Below are 19,961 nucleotides of genomic sequence, written 5' to 3'. Positions count from 1 at the left end.
GTGGCTAGCAGTCACACATTTGGCACAATGTTCCTCTCAAGTCTGTACCAGTTACTAGTTTGTTTATGCTGCTCTAAAGACAGTTCGGCATTCCCCTGCCTAGTTGAACACACATGCTCCCCCAAAACACACTGTGCCGTACAAATGGAAAACAAAAGACCCCTGGGAGAACGAGTTTCTATAGTCAGAGAGAGAAATAGGTTCAGCTCATCACAATGCCCTCAAGCATATAGAATGGACTACTAAACAACAAGTAAAAGGTCTGTATTTTTTAACAGCTGAACAGAATATCTTTGATTTTCTTTTTTTGGGGGGTTATTTTCCTGGTAATGCATGTTGTAATCTTGATTTTGCCAGAATAGTCAGCACTGAAACAGAAGCTTTTTAGGCCATAGCTCTAGTCTAAATTATATTAGGCCATAGGTCTAGTCTAAATTATATTGCTCTCTTCCATAATGACTCGCACAATAAACAAATTTGATTTCATTTCAGAGGGGATCATGTGCAAGAAAGAAAAACCACGGTACATGCACTTTGGGAGTGTAATTTCCTTTCATGCTAAGAATATTCGCTGATGCACTTCCTTTCATAATGTAAAGCTAGTGCCTCCAACAATGCAAACAGGAGAAAGGTCAAGAACTGAGTATTGTCTGCTGCCTTCGTCTTTATCCAGCTTCCCTGAAATCTGTTTGTCTGGACCCCGGTAAGAATAGAGTCCCTTCTCTTTGTTAACAGTAACACAATCAACATTCTTTTCCTAGAGGCATTTGTGCATTCGCCTTTCCCTGGCATTGTGCCACATCGAGGGGCCGTGTCAGCACGTACTGGCCACTATCACAGAGCCAGAGAAAGGGACGTGTCAGACTGGCCCGCAAGGCCGCTGATGCCTGCTGACACTCACATTGTGGCGGGGACGGAGTGGGGGGGGGGGGTTGGAAGGCACTAGCTCAAACAGGATGGGTGACAGGCTTTTATGTCACACTGCGAAACATCACTCTAAATCTCTCCTTTGGGAACAGAGGTTGGGGAATGGGACGCGTCTGTCCTGTGTGGAATTTTCAGCTGAGAAGAAATGTGTATGTGGGGTTCCTCTAATGTTGCTGCTTTCCTCACGGTGAGTTGAGGTCAAAATCAAAAAAATCTGAGTACGTTATCTTCATTTGATGGTGAAATAAAACATTGCGTGGCCTTTTTAAGATGAGCGACTGGTGTATTGACAGTACCTTCTCCAGAAATGTTTGGTCGCTGGTTTGAATCCCAAAGTCAAAAAATTTTGAATAATTTCCCTGTGGCCTTGAGCAAAAAATTTTTACTATTTTATTTAAGGATCGTGATCATATGAAGCCATTTATTATCACATAGTTGTTTGGTTCCTTTTAAAATCATAATGATAACAGAAATCACCCAAAAGGCCCTAATCAAAAGTTTTAAAACCCTTGAATGTTTGGCCTCGTATCCCAGACACACAAGGTGAAAGTGCAAATGGCAATTAAAGTAGGTGAATACACTGAGCAGGCGAGATACTGAGCCATTGGGAGCAGAAAAGAACTGTTAATGACCTGCACAACAAGGTAATGGAACTTTATAAAGATGGAAAAGGATATAAAAAGATATCCAAAGCCTTGCAAATGCCAGTCAGTACAGTTCAATCAATTATTAAGAAGTGGAAAATTTGAGGATCTCTTGATACCAAGCCAAGGTCAGGTAGACCAAGAAAGATTTCAGCCAAAACTGCCAGAAGAATTGTTCAGGATACCAAAAAAAACCCCACAGGTAACCTCAAAAGAAATACAGGCCGCTCTGGAAAAAGACGGTGTGCTTGTTTCAAGGAGAACAATACCACGATACTTGAACAAAAATAACTGCATGGTCGAATTGTCAGAAAAAAGTATTTACTGCCAATGCCACTAAAAAGCCTGGTTACAATATGCCCGACAACACCTTGACATGCTTCACAGCTTCTGGCACACTGTAATTTGGAGTGACAGACCAAATTGAGCTTTATGGTCACAACCATAAGCTCTATGTTTGGACAGGGGTCAACAAGGCATATAGTGAACAGAATACCATCCCCACTGTGAAGCATGAAGGTGGCTCACTGATGTTTTGGGGGGGTGTGAGCTCTAAAGGCACAGAGAATCTTGAAAATTGATGGCAAGATGAATGCAGCACGTTATCCCAAAATACTGGCAGACAATTTGCATTCTTCTGCACGAAAGCTGTGCATGGATTGCTCTTGGACTTTCCAGCATGACAATTACCCTAAGCACAAGACTAAGTTGACCCTCCAGTGGTTACAGCAGACGAAGGTGAAGGTTCTGGAGTGGCCATCACAGTCTCCTTACTCATGTTTTCTTCACAAATGGTACATATATTACCAATTCTCCAATGGTATGGAGACTTTTGAGCAGAACTGTAAAAATGTACCCACTAGGCCATTTACTCTCTGCATCTACATAATTTTGCCGAGTGTACCTTTAAGAGATGCCTGCATACAAGGCTAAAACAATCTCAGATCAAGTTGTACAATAGCTTGGTCTATCTGCCAAGATGTAATCAGTCACTGCCCTCTGCTGGTAAAGGTACCATACTGCATTCTAAGCGCTAGACGGAACTGACAAAAGTATATATAGTCCCATATCCCTGTAATAGTAGTTAACATCTAGTTAAAGTTTGCAAACATCAGAAAGAAAGGAAAACATTTCAATGCATCTCCCATTGAAGAGAAAATGTGACATTTTAAGAGATCATTAGGATAACATTTATTATCCGGAGGTGACCCTCAAATAAGGTGGAAGTAGTATCATATGAACTAATTCACAGATGATATCCTGAGAAGGCCTTTGCGGTACATATTGTGTTCTGTTATTGTAACCCAGATCTCTTGACCATTGATTTTGGGAATGGTAATGTCAGAAGATTTTGAAGAGATTTAGAAAAAATATATCTTATGGGAAACGAATGGGAATATATGTTTAAAATACTGATGTTATGTTTTATTTTAATCCAACTGATATAAACCCCACATTTTTTTTATTGATAACCTGGTTATAATTATTGGAGTATTCTTAATATAAAATTAAGAGGGAGAGAACAAACAACTTTTTAAACTTACTTAAGATATTTATTTTGGACTTATTATGTCTCTGGGACCCATAAAAGTGGCCATGTATTCGACAGCATTTTGAATTTAGTGAACAACACTTAACATGCTACTCTTCTGGCATCAAATGATGGAAACATGTATAACTCTTGACTTTTTGGGATAAAATAGCTAAACACATACGAGTCTCAAAAATTGGCACATTTTTGACTAAACCTGTGAGAATGATGCACTTTTTCAAAGAGATTTTTGGCATTTACAAAATTACACAGACTATACCGGGGGACATGTGTTGGCATGTTGCTATGGTCTTGCTTTTTTAAATCAAATCCAGACTGCAATGTTTGAGCCTATGCTCAGAACACAGGATTCTTTTATTCAGAAGTGGTACATTATAATGGGTACTTTCAAACTATCAAAAAAGAAATGGTTGCAGCCAAAGAAAGCTCCATTGAGTCAACTAGCATCCAGTCCCATAGTGCCAAGTCGCCCACATGTGGAAAGGGTGTTATGAAAATTGGAGAGAAAGTGTAGTTTATTATGAGTTTGGTCAGGGATTTTTACCTTCCGACTGCTGTCTGGGTCTAGTGAGGTAACGCACAATACATACTCCTGCATGGCCTGTTCTGCACTCATGTCCTCCAGTTGTTTCCATGCCGTCCTGGGGCAAAACACAAGAAAATAATAATCAGATACCAAACCAGAACAACAAAACACACCATATTTGAAATGTTCCCAAATATTTTAACATTGTTGTGAGGCGTGAAAAGCGTTCAAACTCTGCCTCACTTTCAACTGGAAAACAGATGTACATTTTGTGGTTCAGCAGTGATGTTGATAGGTTACTTCCACTCACCAGGTACTGCTATAGTATGCAGGTTGATCTTGAGCTCATTCTCCTAACCTACTAGCAAAACCTGCCATTTTGACAGGTTGATTATTTTGGGTGGGGGAAGCTGTAGCGCTCAGTAAGAAATTGCACTTAACCAAATATTTTATGAATCCTTTTTATGTTTTGTAATAAATAACATGTCATCATAGTGCATTGATCTGACTCCATAATTCACCTGTCAAGTTCCAGAGAAGGATATTTGTGGAGAACAGTTTTGAGCCAACTCCTGACAAATTTTATTTGAATATGTACCAATATTGATTAGATTCATTATTTTCTCATGCTTTTGAAACAAATGTCAAACATCTCAACAACCCTTCCTTCAAAGTATCCTTTAATGGATAACACCATATTTTTTGTTCTTCTCTGTGGTTCTAAATGGGCACTAAACACCAAACAGTTTCTCTCCCTCTGAAAAGCATTGTTTCAATTAGAAAAAATAGAATAAAATGTTGATTTAAATCTCAATATAGGACAACACATCACTTACTCCTGGGCATATGTTTCCCCATACAAATTTTTGCCAGTAACTAAATATCATAAAAGTACATAACCTGGCTTAAAAACAGAGATTATATCTAGAGGTAAACTGTACAATACCTGTCTAGAAGCTTCACAATGATTAACCAATAACAAACATACCATTTTCTTTGACCTTCAAAATCGAAAAACCCAGGCTTTGCTGTATTGCACTTTCCAACCTTGACCTGTAAAACACAAATACAGGTGAACCATCGGTTTGACAGCAATTAGTAGAATCCTCGCCACAAAGTTTATGGCAAGTAACATGAACATTAACATACTCCTATTTGTGATGTGTACCAAATGTTTAAACCCCTTACACAACGAGTCGTTTGGTGGCACCAACAGTTAGATCATTACACACATTAATTTAGCCCGAGTATTCATATCATGCCACCTGATAGCTAGCTTGCTAGCCAGTTAGCTATCTAAATAACCAATGATGGGACGTGCTGCTATCTGATAGTCACCTGTTTATACCTAGCGTACAGGTACAACAATTGTTCCCTACTGGCCGTCTGAACAAGATCTCGGAGGCGGTCTGCCGCTGCCTCAAATTCATGTTCCAGTTCCTCCCCTTCCAATCGATTACCCGGGTCACCTGCACTGCAGTCGAATTTCCCTAATCCTAGATCCGAGTCTGAATCCGATCCTCCGCCGAGAGGCTCTCCTGTATCAGGCCGAGCTGGGTCGGTACCTGAGCCTGTAGCAGAATCAGGAGAAGACGAAGGAGACCGAGATGCCATTGTCGAAAAGAATACAGTTCAAGAAATGAATGTCAACTTATACTGACGTTCTTCTTAGTTTTTGTAGTCAGCGCATCTATATAATCATCTGAGTCTTGTGTTTTGGTCTTTTATCGCTATGTTGTTGTCTCCGTATTACTAGTCGGAATTGTTTGCACGAATGGTCCGTCTGTGGTACACCGTACTAAAAGCTTCGGGTAGAACTAAGTATAACACTAAAGGTTCCGAATTAGGTTAACCACTACAATAAAGCGTTGTCTTATACCAAGAAATACATGTGGCTTATTTTTTAGGTATCAGTGAAGGCCAATAACATACCAGAAAGCGTTATAGCTGCACTTAACAGTTGCTGTTCTATATGGGATGTTATGAAATTTTTACGTGACCTCATTTTCACTCTTTCTTTGAATGTGATCCCCTTATAATTAGTTTTCTTGCAGGCAACATTGGTTGTCCTATTAGCGGGCATCTTATTTTTATGTCTAAAATACATAACGAAAATATGTCTAAGCATGTTGTATAATTCTTCAAAACTGACTTTTTTTTCATATTGAATTGTAGTAAACAAAATAATGACTCCCAAATACGTAACACAATTTTCTCTGTCCATAAACAAAATATTGTGTGCCAATCTCGAGATGTTTAATACCCGTCGACCTTAAAGGCTAACCAACAGCATTTTCGTTATCATTGCCTGGTTAAATTTAACAGAACATACTACAAGTGTTTAATGGTTGTATTAGCAAAGGTCGTCCAGCAGATGACAGTATTTGCAACTGATCAGAGTTGGGAGTTATGATATGATATGCCTTGAATACAAAAATGTGTGTGATTTGTTGACTCTGTAGAAAACAGGGCATATGTCCTAACTCTGAAGTCACTAAATTGAAATGATTAGGGTAAGGGCTAAGGTTAAGATAAGGGTTGGTGTTAAGGTTAGGGTTTAGGGTAGGGACAAGAAATAACCCTGGTCAAATGTCCTTTCAGAGCCTTCAATCTGTTTGAAATGCAAACACCATCCTCTCCATTGAGTCAACTAATCACATTAATTAGTGCCTCTAGGCATTGGGGCAGGAAGTTGGCCTAGTGGTTAGGGCATTTGACATTTGAGTCCAAAAGGTCCCTGGAGGCCGCCCCCAAATGTCAAGGTGATGTCAAGTTATGTAATTATGTCTCACAGCAAGACAGTTTGAAAGGTGTCTGATTCTAGTCCCCCAACCTCCAAGGTGAAAGGTATTTTATTCTGTCCCTGTGCAAGACAGTTTAAGGGTATTTGGTTTTAGTCCCCCAGTATCTGAGGTAAAAAATTATGTTGTTCTGACCCTGAGCAAGACAGTTAACCCTAATTGTTACAGTATAGTACATCCAGACGCAGGGAGATTATACAAGTTTGTAGTGCAGTATAATTCTGTTGACAGTTTGGTATGGAGGTGGCTGGATGTAACAATCTTATTAGTCTCTATGGGACAGATAGCCAGTTGCTGATGACCATAACAAGAGGGAAAGAAATGGATAGTCTGAAAACCAGGCCAGCAACATCATGTTTTTTGTTTCCTGATTATATGGTCAGAAGCCAGGCTATTGTTGTTCAATAACAACAACAACAACAAACATACATCAATAGGGAAAAAATAATGCAAATAAATGAATGAGACGTGATTTATTCTTTCGTTTTCTCTCAGTAGGCTCTAAGTTCTGGATTGACCATGTCTATATACATTTAAATATCAAACACAGGCGATTGTGTGGTCACATTGAACGTTTGGGACACTTTCTAAAATCCAGACGAAACAAAGTATATGTGTGTTTGGAGGTCTGTAATCAATTCTACAAAGTTTCATTTTGGTTTTGATAATTTTAAAGAAAAGCGAATCACTGGCGTGTCAAACTGTTCCAACTAGTGTGCTGGATTTGCCCGTAGGCCATATATTTTGACACTGCATATAATGTTATGATAAAGCTGCTGGGAATTCTGAGTCATATTCTACGAAATTCTGTCAGTTGATGCTTAATCTCTAGGAATTGAAATGTCCTTTCGGTACACCCTAATTTTATTTGGATTATTCCATAAAGATGATATACAGAGGCCGTTTTTTCAAAGTTATCAGCCCCGATTACACGATAGTATCACTCCTCAGTTATTTCTATCTTATTATACAAGTAAAATCACCGTCGAGAACAAGTTTTTATTACCGGCGCTAGTACAGATTATTTACTGTCTGCCAACATTCACAGAGACGAGTGTAACCTCCTACAACAAGTACACCTTGTACTAAGGGCGTCTTTAGATACGCCGTGCCTGCTGTCATTGCGCAGTGACGCAGCTACGTTGTTGGCCGAATACGATGGCGGACTACTGTGTCCCCAGACCTTAACTGTGATCGAAGGGAGGAAGTCACTGACTTTCTGCACCGGGACGGTTATACTTTCATAAAACCACCTGTTATAGGGAGGAAGGCCTCTGTTCTGCCATCCCTCCCAAACAATTAGTATGGGACGGAGTTTTATTGTGGAAGCTTACTATAAACCGGACAAGGCAGAGTGCGCTAGTGCAGGCTGACGCATGCGAGCCAGCAAGTTGACAGAAATAACATAACTCGCGTCAAGTCAACAGGGGACAGTCCAAGTAGGAATTACGGTGGTTGAGGACGTAGCGGCTCCAGCAAAATGAAATTCGCGGAGCACCTTTCGTCCCATATTACTCCGGAATGGAGGAAACAGTACCTTCAATATGAGGTAATTTCACTTGGCTGTGTTTTATGTATACAACTTGTATTTATTTAAAGTGTTGTCATTATTATGTATTTTAATAAACCACACCTAATCCAGTTTATGAATAACCTCAATAGCATTTTCTACTGTTATTTTTATTGACTCCGGAAAATTTTATGATCTGTAATTTTTTGTTAGAATATGTATGACATTTTTTCATAGCTGTTACTTTCACTTTTAACCTACTTCTTTTATGGTGTAAATGCTGTTTCGGTAAGGATAGCCTATATTTTATGGTAGGTTATTGCGTGTACTGTAACTTTCATTTTGATAAATCAGGTTCTTAGTTAATTAATTTAGTTTTTATTTAATCTTTTTCTTTATTTTCGTTCATGATTTTACGCATCTACCTGTCGTGGGGGTGTCAGTTGGATTGTACTCCTTTTGTTCATAGATCAGTAAATTTCTATTCATAGACTCTTAATAATGTATTAATTGTGTTAACTCTTAATTTATTAAAACGAAATGATTATATTTATGTATGATATAGGGGATATATTGTCTTTCTTTTCATTTGTTGGTATTTCTGTCAACACCTGCTCAGGTCGTCGCGTGCGCTACACTCTAGCTACATTAATTTAGAACGCAGTTTCTTTGCGGTTTATCATCATCCATTGTCATTTTTTGCAGTGTTTTAATGAAAATATACTTTTCGTTAATTAATGACTGAGAAATTTGAAACTTTAAAAATATACAAATGTGTTTATTCATGAGATATTCCAAGAAAACGTTCAAATCACAATGTAATATTTCATACTTATTTATTTTCCTGAAAAAATATAGAATCTTCCAGCATAACGTATTTGAATAAAGTTATTACTTAGGTTATTTTTTGTGAATTCCATTTTACTTAGACCATTATGGCCAATCTTTGATTAAAAAAAAAAAAACATTTGGAAATGGATATAGCCTTGTGTAACAGGGCACTCTTTGTTGGCTGTATGGTTTTGAGAGAACAGGGTAAGGGCACATCTTGGGACATGATCTTTGTTGGGATATGCATTTTCAGTGTTACATCCTACATATTCTTGGTTCACATTAAGTGTGCGGACAGACTCTGACATGGCTGCCCCATTACATTTTATTCTATGAATTATAGACAAAGACATTGAGGTTGGTCTCAGTCTGCATCCCAGTATCATCCCAGTATGGGCTTATGCCATGCTATAGAAAGAAACATTGATTTCATTTGGAAGAAATAATGGTAAAACAGATTTGGCGGTACTAACCTTTGTCTATATTTGCTTCCTGACGCATGGAGTACTCTGACCAAATTGCCATATCAGCCATTTTATACCTCCGTCTGTTCAGATGGATTCTCTCAGACATAGATTGGCATGCCATCAATTGCTTTGCCATGTAGAACTACCTGTTTAAAATGGTTACTTTAAGGAAATTACTTTGTTTGTGTTTGATGGATTGTGTCTTTTTCTCTGAGTGTGCAAGATAAACTGCCAGGTCTTGCCTTAATTATACTTGTGCACTGTATCAAGATTTTCTCAGATATTCAGCTACATTTGTTTTAAGCACTTTACGTCAAGTTGCCTTTGTCCATATTTTGTAATATTACTGTTTAGTGCACCCGCAGAAGAAAAGTAGGGAAACATTTGGGGGAAGCCTTTGAATAAACCTTTTTGGGTTCCAGGTGGAAAGCTTTTTCCTTAGGCTTCTACATGAAGCCCAAACAGGTTCTATAGGGTTTTACCTGAAAACAATGATGATTTTCATATATTTCGATTGCCAAATAATCCTTTTTGGACCTTTTTTCCATAAATTCTGATACTGTACTTACTACCCTGTCCCCTATAACAAAACAGGCATAACACGTAGTTGTAGTAATTGGATGTTGGTGTGATGGATTGGGTTGATATGTTGTGGCCGAGCATTATTACTGTGTTCTATGCCATTACAAATTGTGTTGTTTTCCATGCATTCATTACCTCCATTTAAAGCAGACTGGTATCCATCTGTCCTGTGTCCAAGCAAAGTCAATCCAGAATCTCCAAGCAGTCTGTTGCCTGTTTTTGAACCGAGGGGTATTAAACATGCAAATCAAATCACAAGAGCAAAATGTATTGTAGTTAATCGTTTTCGTGTTTAATTGATATTGTTCTTATTATGGCGTATGTTGTCAGTGAAGCAACATGTTTTTGTATTTGCTCCTAAAATGCAGTGGGTTGAATACAGAAACTCTAAAACAAGACAGATACAGTACATTCCATGCAAGTACAAAGACCATCAAAACCAGATAATGAAGTAAGTAAATGTGACCAGTGTTCAAAAACCAAAGTTCAACATGGTCAGAGTCGCATTAATTTACTGTACGTCTACAAATATCTAGAATATTTTATTTGTTTAAAGGTGCAGCTAGTGGTAGATAACATAGGGATAGAGAACAAAATACATACTTAAAGTCAACATGTCTTTTTGTATAATACAATGTAGAATAAGTGCTGAGCATATGTACGAGTGTTAAGAGTGCAGAACTGTAGACTGAATGTGTGTGTGTGTGTGTGTACCTTGAGTAAGCGTTTGTGCATGCGTGTGCATGGTGAGTGTTTCTGTGCATGTATGCTAAGCGTGTGTGTGTTTACATTGATTTTGTGTTTGTGAGTGAGTGACTGTGTCCCGTACAATCCATGGCATGGGTGCATTGCCATTCACCATAACTGAACTCTGTCACTAACCCATATCTGAGACTGGCAGTGTTGCCAAAAAGGGTGTTGTTGTGCTTGTGCCCGCCTGAAGTCTACTTTCACTGTCTGACCCGTTTGTCTGTACTGGGTATTGAGATTGGGCGGCACAAGCAAAGATTGCCAAGAGCTTCAGATTCTTATAGAAGCTTTCCAGATAACTCAATGTCATGGAAATACTAAGGGAAAAAAGTAATGTCCTTTTGTCTGCTTATTTCCAAAACATAACATAGATTCCTCAGCCCTAGAGACTTATCTTGAACAAGGTTTTTTGGGGCACACATCAGCCATAACATCTACCTCTTATCCTCTTGCTCAAGTTTGGACTTTCTGAATATATATTGACATGTATTAATTAGCTTGTCCTCTATTCTAGTCTGGATTGTATTACATGCTCTAATGTGGGCTGCTTGGGAGATAAGATGCATCTAATCACTGGAACATTTGCAAGTGAATTTCAGACTTGACAAGATAATTGACTGACAAAGTAATGAAGTCAGTTGTGAGTTTTTTTAAACACCTGTTTAGCATAGTGGTCTACATGCTGTCTACATGTCCCTAGGAGAGCAGAGCCTATACGTGAATGCAAGGTTTCCTGTGTGTTTTGCTGGCATGATTACAGATTCAGTTGTAGGTAATGGAAACAAAACAATGCCATGAGACTTTGTTCTTTTTTCTGTGTGTTTTATCTCACAGACCTTTTCTTTTGGCTAGTGCAGTTGGAACAGGAGGGGTCAGAAATGTTTTATTGTATTTTATTTTCTGCGAAGATAGTCAAATCTGCGGGAATTCTGGAACTGTTAAGACATGAGACATTATGTGACAATTTCTTGTTAATTTCAAATATAATATTTGTTTGGGCTTAATTATGGTATTTTTGCAGTGAACACACAATAATATCAAATTATTGTAATTATGTTCCGGCCCACCAGTCATCAGCTCTGACCAGATCATCCTGTGCATGAATGTGATAGGCTGATTGCCTATACGTGTTTTAGATTTTGGTTCAGTGTGGTGCTTGGTCTGGTTTTTGGTTTGTTCTGGTTCTCTGTATAGGTTCTCGGTCTGGTCTGGCTCTTAGTATAGGTTCTTGGTCTAGGTCTTGCTTTGGTTCTTTGTCTGTTCTGACCCTTGATTTAGTTCTTGGCTTGGGCTAACATGTTGTAGTTCTTAGTTTCATCTGGAACTTTATCTAGTTCTCAGTCTAACCATTCGTCAGATTTTTGGTCTGGTGTAGTTCTTGGTCTGGTCAAACGCTCTGGCCTGGTTTTTGGTCTGGCCCTTCGTTTGGATCTTGATCTGGTCTAGTTCTTAGTCTAGTTCTTATTCTGATGCATGGCCCATCCTTTGGTCTTGTTCCTGGTCTGACCCTTGGTCTGGTTCATGGTTAGGGCCTTAATGTGGTTCAGGGTCTGTCCCCTGGTCTAGTTCATGATTTCGCCCTTGGTCTGGTTCTTGCTTCATTCTGTCCCTTGGTCTGGTTCATGGTTTGGACCTTGGTCTGGATTTTGCTCCATTCTGTTCCTTGGTCTGGTTCATGGTTTGGCCCCTGGTCTGGTTCTTGCTCCAGTCTGTCCCTTATCCTTGGTGTGTTTTAATGTACTTTGTTGGAGAAACAGAAGTTGTACCATGACTGTGAGGAAGGTGGATGTTATTGCGGCAGAGTGGGTGGATGACAGAACAAAGCCTCTTGTGCTTTTACCTCTGCCATCTAATCACTTGTGTGGGTTTATACACAGGAGAATGCTTGTGTAAGCTAATTTACTTATTTTAAAAAAAATTATAAAAATTGTCAAAGGCATGGAGACAGCTGTTAATTGTAGGCACAAGTTACGTGAGTGAGTTACATGGCTGATTTCCGATGAAGGCTCTGTGCATTTTGTTTCAGCTGTCAGATATGCATGTTTTAGCTAAGCCTGCAATATTAATAGAGTAATATGAAGCACTCTGTACAAACTGGATGATAAATACAAATGATTGGTTGATTTATATAATTTTTCTTTATTCCAATCACTCTATGTATTAACATTGGGAAGGAATGCAGGGTTAAAGTGAGAACCGAAATAATTGCCCTTGACAAGGGAACATGATCAATCTAGCCATTAGCCGACACAAAATGTACTGCAGTAAATGTCTGCCTTGTCATCTTAGATAACAGAGTTGGCCTGGCGAGCTTCCCACACCTCATCCTTTGTCCCCTACTGGGAGGGCATCTGGTCTCAGTCTGCTCTGCCTGCCGTTATACAGCTCCGGCACTCAGAGACCCGCTCAGTTAAAGTGATAAGATTCATCCGATTTATCATTTCATATCTTCGACAACCAGGCACCTCCAGGCCCATTTGATGTGGTGATACCTAGTTGATCTATGTAAGCTGGAGCAATAGGTTGTACCCGGAGGACGTAAATTCCCAAAAGAGAAGCCCAGCCCCATTTCCCATCAGAGCCATTGCCATGGCGATAGGCCTCCATCTTGATGAGTGCATCCTTTCGCTCTCTTCCAGCTATTATTCTGGGCCAGTAAGCCCTGCTAACACGACCCACTGTTTGCACAGGTGCTCTCCTGTGAATTACAGTTTCCAGAAAGAATGTTCACAGCAAATGAGATGTTTCAATACTTCAATGTAATATTACTGTTCAGGTAGAACACAGAATGAGATCACAGTCTTAGTAGTATCTCCCACATATTATGAGTATTCAATCTCCGCTCCTGTTGTACATCTGCGTAAGGCCAACGTCAGCCAGAGCTTTCCAGAGATTGGGACACACTTCTAATGTAGTGAGTTTGAACAAGAGTATTTTGTCTTCTTCTAAAGAATGAATAAAGCAATACTGGCTCTACACTGTTGCAACATGGGAGAATGTGTCTATCCCACTGAAGGCCACAGGTGTGATACATTTTGCTGGATGGCAAAGCAGCGCTTTTTGCTCCAGATAGCCAGTTATTTAGATTGGTTGGGAGGAACAGACAAGAGAATCATGTTAGGATATGTCTTGTAAACTATCTGGTATCATCAGCAAGGTCAGTGTGATTGAAGGAAATAACCTACTTTTCCCGGGTGTTTGTAGTACAGGCTAACTTCTGTCTCTTTTTAAATGGAGAGAAGTGGAATCTGAAGAAAATGTTATCTATAAGACTTCATGGTTAAATGCAAGGGCATTGATGTCTGTCTTCACTCATCTTTGGGGTTGTAACACCAATTATTGCAGTAGGATGTTTTTTTCCATGGAGACTGAACAGTGTTTGCCATCTAATCTACTTTTAGACCTTCAGACTTGGTTCTTTGTTTTGTTTTGTTTTTCGTTTACTTATATTCATGAGACTGAATATTCATGAGACTGGCTATTTAATTTGGTTACTAATAATTTGTTATTAATTAGTTGACAATAATGTGTTGTTGATTACATTAACACAGCTAAGATTTTCACTTAGGTTCCCATATAAAAAAATTGAGAGTTGATTGATGTGAGTAGAGCCAGATGGTTTAAAAAAAAAAAAGGATAGTGATTATACCTCTGCTTTCTTGTGTTACCAGGCGTTCAAGGATATGCTATATGCGGCCCAGGACCAGGCACCATCCATAGAAGGTAAGAAACTCCAGGTTCACAGACAATGAGCTCAGCTCTCACCACACCAAAATAACAGGCCCTGCGAAGAATAGACAAAATTGTAGTGGTCATCCAATCGCCCTAACACATACACTGCTCTTCAGTGCTGAGGTAAAGCATTGGCCTATAAATACATTACATCATGCTCAGACTGCTATTGAGCGGTAGCGGGGAACCAGCGTAATGTTTTAATTTTCTTTCTCCAGACACACATTTACCGGTGTAAACAAAGTTATTCAGTTGCATTGCAGTAAGTCACTGGGTGACGACACTGAGGGCAAAGAAAGTTCATGAGGAACGGAAAGGATCCTCTTACAGAAGTCCCTAAAATACATCTCTGCACTTCACATTGCTGCCATGACACAGGGCCAATATTCAGTAGCATAATGTTCATTAATGCCAGGGTTGGCTGTCTTGGCATTTTTTATAAACGAGGATTACCACTGGCGATCCCTGGGTGTCTCCAAGGGTTTCTCTGGGAGGGTTGGGATATGTAAACATGTTTAATTCACACAAGTGTTGGAGACAAAAGTAACACACATGCATATACACTACTCCCACAGTGCATAGTCCACATCTGATTTAGTGGAAAAGTGTGTGAACTTTCTCAACAAGTCTAGGATAAACGGTGCACTTACCCGTGAACTCCTTCTAGTCATTTTATTTTTTAAAGATGTGTTTTAGGGCGTTTTATGCATTTTATTGATAGAAAAGGTGGTCTTCATTGAAATTGCTATTTCAGAGGCCATTCTATTTCAGAGAGCCCTCTGAAATAGTGGTTGGACTGGATCCAAACTCTGTGTGCTGGATGATGTAAGAGCGGTGTCTCCAAGCCTTCTCATCCAACCTAGTTGTTTTCAAATGAATTTTACACAGTTTGTTTTCAGTGTATTTGGTACAGGAAGGTTGCCAAATTACTGTACACTTTTGGCAAAAGAGGAAAGAGTGGAAGCTGTCAGGTCCTGCTGACAGGGTAGAATATAAGAAGGTTGATTCAGTGGGGGAGAAAATCTCCCTAACATGGCTGGAACAAGCACTAGAACCGGCAGAATGGAGAGTTTGCTTTTTCAACAGTCACTAATAATGAAACATGAAATGATATGTTTGACAAAGGTGTTTACTCATCCTGGGTTTAAAGTCTAGTAAAGTAGCTGTGAAGAGTTGCATGTTTAGTGGATGGAGCCCTTAATGGGGAACAGCTTTTCGCCATACCATTAAACACATACTCTCTCACCTCACATTTCAAACGAGGATGACGAGCGTAACCCAATTAACAGAGTTGTCTGTTTATAGTGCTGAACACCAGGGATTCCCTCGTGGGTGTCAAATTTTCTGGATCCGTAACATAGCTGATGAATCTCTTCCCTTCTGTCCTCTGTTAAAGCGTCCATACGTACTGTAGGTCACTCCCCCGTCTCCAACATTGAAGTCCAATTCGAGGAGAAATCCATGGGGACTGGCTGTACAGGAGCACATATTGAAGGTTATTGAGCCCCTTCAAGGGAGCACCATTCGCTGTTTACTTTTCATATGAGGAACAAGATTAACAGGCTTTCTCATTAAAAAAAGGTGCTTAGTGCAGCATTTCTCTACTTGCAAATTGAGTGTAAAATCCCCTTAGTTTATTAAAGATGACGATTTCATCAAATCACCTGCCAATGAAAGACTAATTACAGAAATCCGATTCATGGCATTTCTCTCTCGTGCAGCGAGACCTTGGCTGACTCAGATTTGGTATTCTGTGAGAGTACTGGTGCCTTCGGGAGACAATTTACTGGGTTATTACCGTCCCATGTAGCTGACCCGCTACCTGATATAGTTATTGTAGAGATTTGAAATGGAACAGTACACCACTTCAAAGCCCCTGTCAGAGCCTTCCCCTACTGCAGGCTGTCAGATACTCTGGCAGTGCATGTTACTCCAACCAGCAAAGATATTGGGCATTGTAAGTCCTGCCGGATAAGAGATTCCTGTGCTATGTTTTATCGATGCCTTCTTCAGAGATTAAGGTATCTCCTGTGTGTGTGACGTATAATCCGACAGCCTCAGGGGAATAGAAAGTTCTGAGCCACAGTCTGTCAACAACTGCCCCTGATCTGTAGCAGAAATAGTGTGGGTTGTTTGTTTATATTTCTCAACACCAGAGACTTTCCTGTGGTCAGGTGGATGGCAATGTTAGGATATTTTGACTGTGAAAGGGAATTAACGATGCAGTCCAGGACTTTTTAAAATGATAGTTTTTGTAAACCTAATATTTTGTGCTAGATATAATATGTTGTTTATATGTGCATAATCTATAGGTAGAATCATTATCAAGTGAGTGGTTTTGATGACATGGAGCACATATCAGCACACACACAGTGGGGACCTGTTTTAGACATGACTGTGCCGCTTTTATGATCAATGAACAAAAGTCCCGGGATGCATGTTTAAGTACTTACATTTAAATTTCTGTCTTTTAGGGGTCGTTCTTATCTAAAGTGATACATGGCAACAATTAGGGTTTAGTGCCTTACTCAAGGGCACAAAGGCAGATCATGTTTTTATGTTTTTTTATACTTCACCCAGACACAATCCCTAAACTCTTACTCAAAACCAAATTTCCCACAATGCCAACTGTTGTAGCATGTTGATTTGCATACCAAACTGAAGTCATGTTTTGATCTTGACATTAACGTCTTGTTCAGCGAAACCTACCTGACTCTGAGGAATGTTCAGTAATTAAGAGAGCTTGTCCTAGTTCCACGGACTGAAGTAGCTGTGCAGGCTCATGGCATTTTAACCTCTTTGTCAGATCCTTTGTCCTCCTTCTCTAGTTTTAATTGAAACAGCATTTTGCAGCTCTGACCAGGAGAAGGCATTGAGGAGTAGCTGTTTTGAGCTCAGGCTCCTCTGCGCTCTGCCTCCCTCTCTTTCTCTCTTACTCTCTCTCCCACTCCCTCCTTCCAGTGAGATTGAATGAAATCAAGTCCATTTCAATTAGCCTGTCGATCATGAGAGATTTGAAAACAATAACCGCAGATAAACACAACAATGGGAGGAATTAGAGTGCCTCTGAAACCTTTTCTTAGTTACATTAAATACCACAGTGGCCTAGTTGTTTGGAAGGATAACATCAGTGGCTATCCAGGATGATTCCTACCCCCAGCAAATTGACTGTGATAGAAAGGGGAACATGGGGGAAGGGTTGTGCTATTGACTGCTCACTAGATGACACCTTTATGAAAGATAAAGTCCTGCAGACAATCACACAATGTCTGCCTGGTATTCAGATGCCATCATTTCCATGGTAATGTAGAATTACAATTCAAATGATGGTGACATGGCTTATTAATTAAATCTATTTCTTGTCATGTCCGTTGAGTCGATTCAACAAATCACAGCAAAGATGAATGAGTAGTCTTCCTGCGTTTACTTCCTGATTGCTTGTGGTTACACGTAATTGTCGCCAGTCCTCCCAATTATGCCATTCTTCCACATGAACGAGGACGCCCAATCTATTCCTTCTATTTCTTTGCAGTCACTTTCATTGGGTAAGCTGGCATGTAGGATATTATAAACTGTCAGTTTAAATAATATATAATATCTGCAGGTTGCTCTATAACACGTGGAGGACCGAAGCGCTGTGTTTTTATGGCATAGTGAATGGAAGAAGGGGAGTCTTTAACGTGCCTTCCCTTGAGTGTCGTCCCTGTCTTGTTGAGGTTTGATGCATAATGCCTGAGTATGTGTGTTACTACCATGTGGAGCAGAAGGATGATGCATCGTAATAAAACCAATCTCAGCTGGGCAAAGGTTGAGACATCTGCTCACAGCAGTCTCACTGACCACTCTGATGCTGGCAAAATGCCCCTTGGCAGGGTTCCCTAAAGAGCCAGGAGAATAAAGCACTGCATTGCCATTGGGTCAGTGCAACTCGTGTTCTTGTCCTGGTTGCAGCTTAACGACCGCGCCCCGGAGTTCGGCAAAGAGCTGTGCAACAATGGTTTCCAGGACTGGGGGAGGAGTGGTCACACAGGGTTGCCTAGCATTTGTGACTGAGCGACTCATTCTGGTAGGTAGGATGCCTGCAGGCTTAATTGTGGCCACTAGCCAGAGGAGCACTCCTCCAGGCAGGTTGGTCTAGGTCTACTTTCTGGTTGAGCAGGCAGTATTATAAGGAGAAAACAGCTTTGCTGGATGTGATTTGGGGGACATGCATCCCGATACTCTACGCACCCAAGCCTGCTCTGACTTTCTGCAACAAGCCAATAATCATTAAATATTTAATGGCTCCTACCCCTCCCATTTTTAATCCATAATGTTTCTTTTATATGTGGAGCTTTCTTCCTTTGTATCTCCTCAGTTCCACATATTGACATCCAAGGGTGTGTTCTGAGCCCTAAAGACCATAAACCCTAAATGTTTTATTCAACAGAATAAATTAAGGCAGATATTGCGATTGGTGCTCAACTTCAGTCCTCTGGTTTAATACCCATAGATATGCATTATACACTTTAACTCAGTCAACAAAAACAGAAGGGGCCACCATTCAGATTATTATGCAGAAGTTAACGTGATGTGAGACAGTAACTGTAGTTATTTTCTGTTGGGTTGTAAAGTTTGTGTGTCTTTGTTTGGCTACAGCCCACGACAATCTCCCCAGTCTGCGTTGGTGGAGGTGTTGATCCAGACTGGAGGTATGAGTGCTGCTGCTTTCAGGGCATTGAGGGTGACAAGCTTGTTGCCCAGCTGAAAGAGCAGGCACTAGCAATTAGCCTGTGTGCCTTCCAATGATCAAAGAACATTGGTACACTCTCTCTCTCATCCGCAACACGGCAGCCTTTTGTTCATCTCAACCGGACGCGTTTGCAATTACAGTTCAAAGCAAGATATTTCCATTCATTAAGAAAAAATAAACACAGTTGTAAACCTTGTCACAGTGCCACCTTTTACTGATATTTCCCATTTTAGAGCCAATGAATCTCACATGGGGTGGAGAATGAATGTGGGATAAGTGCATAATCCACTTAATGAAAGCGCTGACATGAATCACAGCTACCACGGATATTGTTCCGGCAACATTGAATTTTTCTGTCCACTTTCAGCTCTCCGCCATCTTTGATAGGTAGCCCTCCATTTTATATAAAGCTATCGGTGCCGACTGACTAACCTGGCTGGCTATTTGAAGCTTGGTGGTATAATTTTAGCAATTGTTATTCCACTCGCATGTGCCTAGGTACAACAGCTATTATTACAGTAGGCCCGGGTATAGACAAGGACCCTCAGTGAATAAGCAGGAGAGCCGGAGTTCTCCCCAGCCCTCCCCAGTAGACACAGGAAGCGCTGTACGTTCAGTGGGGCCAGTAGCCTGGCAGCCTGGGTCTCCCACTGGCCTGCATTATTGATGGGCTGCCTCACAAGCTGCTGCTCCGATTTGGATCAAAATGCTAATTGCTTAGTGTTTCTCAGATTCACCGCCCGATGCCACCCATATCTATGCCCGTTCGCCATTCATTGGTAGACAAAGCTTCAAGTTCCTATGGCGTTTACACTAGTAGGAGAAGAGGCAGAAGAAGCCATGGGGGCATTTTATCTAGACGAGATTGTTAAAGATATCAAGGAGACGTGGGTAGGATACTACAATG

General features: G+C 40.2%; 2 protein-coding genes across 3 annotated transcripts in view; one reads left to right on the top strand and one right to left on the bottom strand.

Moving 5' to 3' along the window:
* The window catches only part of acbd6 (acyl-CoA binding domain containing 6), a 33,134-nt gene extending 27,685 nt beyond the window's left edge, over positions 1-5,449 (bottom strand). Inside the window, exons 1-3 of one of the 2 annotated variants that reach the window (XM_020049263.2) lie at positions 4,988-5,449; positions 4,638-4,702; positions 3,668-3,764 (exon numbers count right to left, since the gene is read on the bottom strand). In XM_020049263.2, coding sequence (XP_019904822.1) covers positions 3,668-3,764; positions 4,638-4,702; positions 4,988-5,263 — 438 coding nt within the window. In that variant the 5' untranslated portion in view covers positions 5,264-5,449. The remainder of the gene's footprint in view (positions 1-3,667; positions 3,765-4,637; positions 4,703-4,987) is intronic. The other variant, XM_010902384.5, reaches the window with a different exon arrangement.
* Positions 5,450-7,588: 2,139 nt separating this feature from the next.
* xpr1a (xenotropic and polytropic retrovirus receptor 1a) overlaps positions 7,589-19,961 on the top strand; it is an 88,463-nt gene continuing 76,090 nt past the window's right edge. Inside the window, exons 1-2 of the mRNA XM_013135088.3 lie at positions 7,589-7,999; positions 14,262-14,313. Coding sequence (XP_012990542.1) covers positions 7,931-7,999; positions 14,262-14,313 — 121 coding nt within the window. The 5' untranslated portion in view covers positions 7,589-7,930. The remainder of the gene's footprint in view (positions 8,000-14,261; positions 14,314-19,961) is intronic.

Source organism: Esox lucius, chromosome 8, assembly GCF_011004845.1.
Source record: "Esox lucius isolate fEsoLuc1 chromosome 8, fEsoLuc1.pri, whole genome shotgun sequence".
NCBI lineage: Eukaryota > Metazoa > Chordata > Actinopteri > Esociformes > Esocidae > Esox > Esox lucius.
Note: the sequence above shows the minus strand (reverse complement) of the source record. Positions and strands in the feature narration are given on the sequence as shown.